Here is a 4394-nt window from a genome sequence, read left to right as displayed (position 1 = left end):
AGAACTCCCTGCCCAACCTCCCCACATGTGAAACCATTTTGGGACCCATTGAAATTGCAGCTGTTTGCAAGTGAGATCCTGTTCACACCTCTAATGAAAGTCTTCTCTCTCACATGCCATTGGTGAATATTTACACTGAAGTAAAACCGTTTTGCACATGCCCCACACCTCAACATTATCTGTCCGTGTTGTGTTCCCTGCCCCTCCATCATGTGGAAAATGTTTCCCAAGACTAGCCCACAATTCTCACAGGGGTGGCTCTTCTGGGAAGACAAAGGTAACTGGGGATTCCATGCCTGTGGAACTCTCACAAAAAAGTTCTGTTCAGTCGCTGCCTCCTCATTCTCTGCTCCACAGCAGCAACCTGAACAAAAGGAAACACTGGTAAAGTACATGTTCACCCTATGAAATCAGAATATCTGCACCACAAATGTTTACCTGTCATGACTAGGCCTGATTCCATAGAAAGATTTTAAGGACCAGTGAGGTATACTCTGAGGAAACTGTTGTTATGCATATCGTGGCCCCAAAACTCAGTTATGATAAAAAGCATACCAAGAGAGGGGCAGAAGCACAGGATGGGACACAAAGAAGAGAGGAAGGCTCTATTCATTTTTCCTGCACAAACGGCTTCCATTAGGACCTTACATGTAGGCCATGTGAGTCTATGTAGAATCATTTAAGATGGATCAAAGCCATAAAAATGTATTGTATTAGACCACATGATGTTCAACATCACTATAATAACATGTGTGCACTCCAAGGTACTGCAGACATGGACCAATGTTAGAGTGCAGAAAACAGAGACCTGTGAAAGAGGCACAGGTGCAAAGTCAAGAGAGGTGAAGGTTATCCATGGGCTGGGAATCCCAGTAGAAATGATCACTATGAAAACTGAGTGCTGATAGAACCAAGATGCCGGAATAGGTAAACACCAGAAATTGCTGCCAGGCACAACCACTTCAACAATACAACTAAAAGACAAAACAGAAATAATCCAGAAACACAGGAAGGCTGGCTGAGTGGAAATTCTACAACTAGAAGGAAAGAGAAAAGCATACTGAGACTCAGAGGAGGTGCGGAAGTAGAGTGCAGTGTTATGCAGATGCACGCGAAAAAGGCTGTCAACTGAGTACATGGTCCAAGTGAAAAGGGCTGGCAAATGAGGTCACGGTTGTCTTTTTCAATCGGGAGGGAGTCTCAAGCTCCCTACTTCTCTGAACTCCAGGTCCAGGCGAGTCTCAGGGGACTTAGACTCATTTGGGGAGAAACTGGACTGTCTGGCATCGTTTGGAACTCAAGGGTGGCTTTCTCTCAGTGGTAATTGCAGAGATTACCGGGACACTGAGACGCTGGGCCGCTTAGGGTAGGACTGAGGAGCAGCCATAGCTGCTTGCTCCGTCCCGTTGATCAATGAGACCCTGCCACACCCAAGCTGTGCATAGAGGCTTTCGCATATCAAAGGCCTGGCCCTTTGCAATCTGAAAATTACCTAACAAACTGCAGCTGGGTCAGAGAGACCCAGAACTTCCAAAAGAAGGCCCAAGCCCCACAGTACCTTGCATTGCTTCACAGCTGAGCCTCATCTGGGCACCTCTAAACCCGAAACAAAGAAGAGGAATCTGCAGATCTCTCTGTAACTCCTGCTGAGGGTAAAATATGAAAGAAACAGAGGAAAGCAAAGTATTGTATATAGAGTTCAATACCACACTTTTTAGGTTTTTCAAGAATTTTCTAGAAACCGCGGATAAATTTAGTAAGACTTTCAAGAAATCCAGTGAGACCCTTGAGGTTATGAAAAAGGACAAACTAAAAATTAAGCATACACTGACGGAAATAAAGGATATTATGAAGACTTCCAACAGTAGACTAGAGGATCGCAAGAATAAAGTCAAAGATTTTAAATACGAAGAAGCAAAAATCATCCAACCAGAAAAACAAAAAGAAAAAAGAATGCAAAAATATGAAGATAGTTTAAGGAGCCTCTGGGACAACTTCAAGTGTACCAACGTCTGAATTATGGGGGTGCCAGAAGAAGAGAGCAAGACATTGAAAACCTATTTGAAGAAATACTAATAGAAAACTTCCCCTACCCGGTCAAAGGAAAAAACTTACAAACCCAGGAAGTGCAGAGAACCCCAAACAAAAAGAATCCAAATAGGACCTCACCAAGACACATCATCATTAAAATGCCAAGAGCAGCCGAAACCGGTTTGGCTCAGTGGACAGAGCGTCGGCCTGCGGAATAAAAGGTCCCAGGTTCGATTCCGGTCAAGGGCATGTACCTGGGTTGCGGGCACATCCCCGGTGGGGGATGTGCAGGAGGTGGCTGATCGATGTTTCTCTTTCATCGATGTTTCTGACTCTCTATCTCTCTCCCTTCCTCTCTGTAAAAAATCAATAAAATACATTAAAAAAAAAATGCCAAGAGCAAAAGACAAAGAGAGACTCTTAAAAGCAGCAAGAGAAAAACAATGAGTTAGCTACAAGGAAATACCGATACGACTGTCAGCTGATTTCTCAACAGAAACTCTGCAGGCCAGAAGGGAGTGGCAAGTTATATTCAAAGTGATGAATAGCTAGAACCTACAACCTAGATTACTTTACCCAGCAAAGCTATCATTCAGAATTGAAGGTCAGATAAAGAGCTTCACAGAGAAGAAAAAGCTAAAGGAGTTTATCACCACCAAACCAGTATTATATGAAATGCTGAAAGGTATCCTTTAAGAAGAGAAAGAAGAAGAAAACAGTAAAGATACAAATTGTGAACAAAAAATACACATCCATCAACAAGTGAATCTTAAAATCAAGTGAATAAATAATCTGATGATCAGAATAAACTGATGACTATAATAGAATCAGGGGCACAGAAAGGGAGTGGACTTACTACTCTTGGGGGGGAAAGGGCTGTGGGGGATGGGGGAAGAGACTGGACAGAAATCGTGCACCTACGAATGAGGACAGTGGTGGGGTTGTGAGGGCGGAGGGTGGGAGGGGAACCGGGTGGAGGGGAGGTATGGGGGGAAAAAAGAGGAACAACTGTAATAATCTGAACAATAATGATTTAATTAAAATAAATAAATACATAAATAAATAACAACTGAGTACTTGGCAAAGTATAAACAATAAGAACACACAAGCACAACTGGGTGAGGAATGGGCAATTGTAAGAAAACACTGGGGAGGAGAAACCAAGATGGCAGCATAGGTAAACATCGGAAATTGTTGCCTCACACAACTACTTCGAAACTACAACTAAAAGACAAAACAGACATCATCCAGAACCACAGGAAGGCTGACTGAGTGGAAATTCTACAACTAGAAGGAAAGAGAAAAGCACACTGAGACTCAGAGGAGGTGCAGAAATAAAGAGCAGAGGTTCAGAGGCGCATGCCGAAAGTGCTGGCAAGTGAGGACGTGTGGCACACGTGGAGAGGGCTGGCAGCTGGGGACACGGTGCATGTGGAGAGTGCTGGAAACTGAGGACACAGTTGTCTTTTTCAATCGGGAGGATGTCTGAAGCTCCCGAGTGCTCTGAACTCCAGCTCTGAATGAGTCTCTGGGAACCCAGACTCATATGGGGAGAAACTAGACTGGTATCGGGCAGAACTCCAGGGAGGCTTTCTCTCAGAGGTGCTTGCAGCAATTACCAGGATACTGAGACGCCAGGGCTCTTAGGGTAGGACTGAGGAGCAGCCATAGCGGCTTGCTCCGCCCTGTTGATCCCCTGAGACCCCACCCCACCCAAGCTGTGCATAGAGGCTTTTGCATATGAAAGGCCTAGCCCTTTGTAATCTGAAAATTACCTAACAAATTTCAGCTGGATTAGAGAGAAGTTCTAAGGCCCCACAGCAGCTTGCATTGCTTCACAGCTGGGCCTCATCTGGGCACCTCAAAACCCCAAACAAAGAAGAGGAACTCTGCATAGCTCCTGCTGTGTAGCCTCAGGCAGAGGCTAAATTAGCACCTACTTAGAGATCCAAGAGCCAGTGTACCCAGTGTTCAGAGTGGAACCATCCAGATTACAACTGCTCAGATCCATAAGTGACACACTCAGGGGGCAGACTCAGTGAGCACCAAAGCCCCACTGAAGCAAGTCTTGCCCCATAAGGGTGTCTCTAGCTTAGAAGTTCTCCCATTGCAGACACAGCCGATTCTCACAGCCAATTGGCCTGGAGGTCAATTCCTCCCAGTGATACCTACAACAGTCAAAACTTAACTACAAGAAGACTGTGCACAAAGACCACAAGGGGGTGTTCCAAGAGTGCCCACCTCAGATAATTGGGGAGGCTGAGCCACTGGGCCCTATAGGACACCTAACACAGAAAGCCACTCTATCAACACAGGGAAGCATAAAAAATGTGGAGACAAAGAAACATGACACAAATGGAGGG

At 45.0% G+C, this 4394-nt stretch overlaps 1 protein-coding gene across 1 annotated transcript in view; it reads right to left on the bottom strand.

Annotated features, from left to right (window-relative positions):
• Window positions 1-5: 5 nt before the first annotated feature.
• LOC107183511 (zinc finger protein 552-like) overlaps window positions 6-4394 on the bottom strand; it is a gene marked incomplete at its 3' end in the record, with an annotated part of 14450 nt that continues 10061 nt past the window's right edge. Inside the window, exon 3 of the mRNA XM_015565702.1 lies at window positions 6-364. Coding sequence (XP_015421188.1) covers window positions 6-364 — 359 coding nt within the window. The remainder of the gene's footprint in view (window positions 365-4394) is intronic.

Source organism: Myotis davidii, unplaced genomic scaffold (genome assembly GCF_000327345.1).
Source record: "Myotis davidii unplaced genomic scaffold, ASM32734v1 scaffold422, whole genome shotgun sequence".
In the NCBI taxonomy this organism is placed as follows: Eukaryota; Metazoa; Chordata; class Mammalia; order Chiroptera; family Vespertilionidae; genus Myotis; species Myotis davidii.
This window is presented reverse-complemented; position numbering and strand designations above follow the sequence as displayed.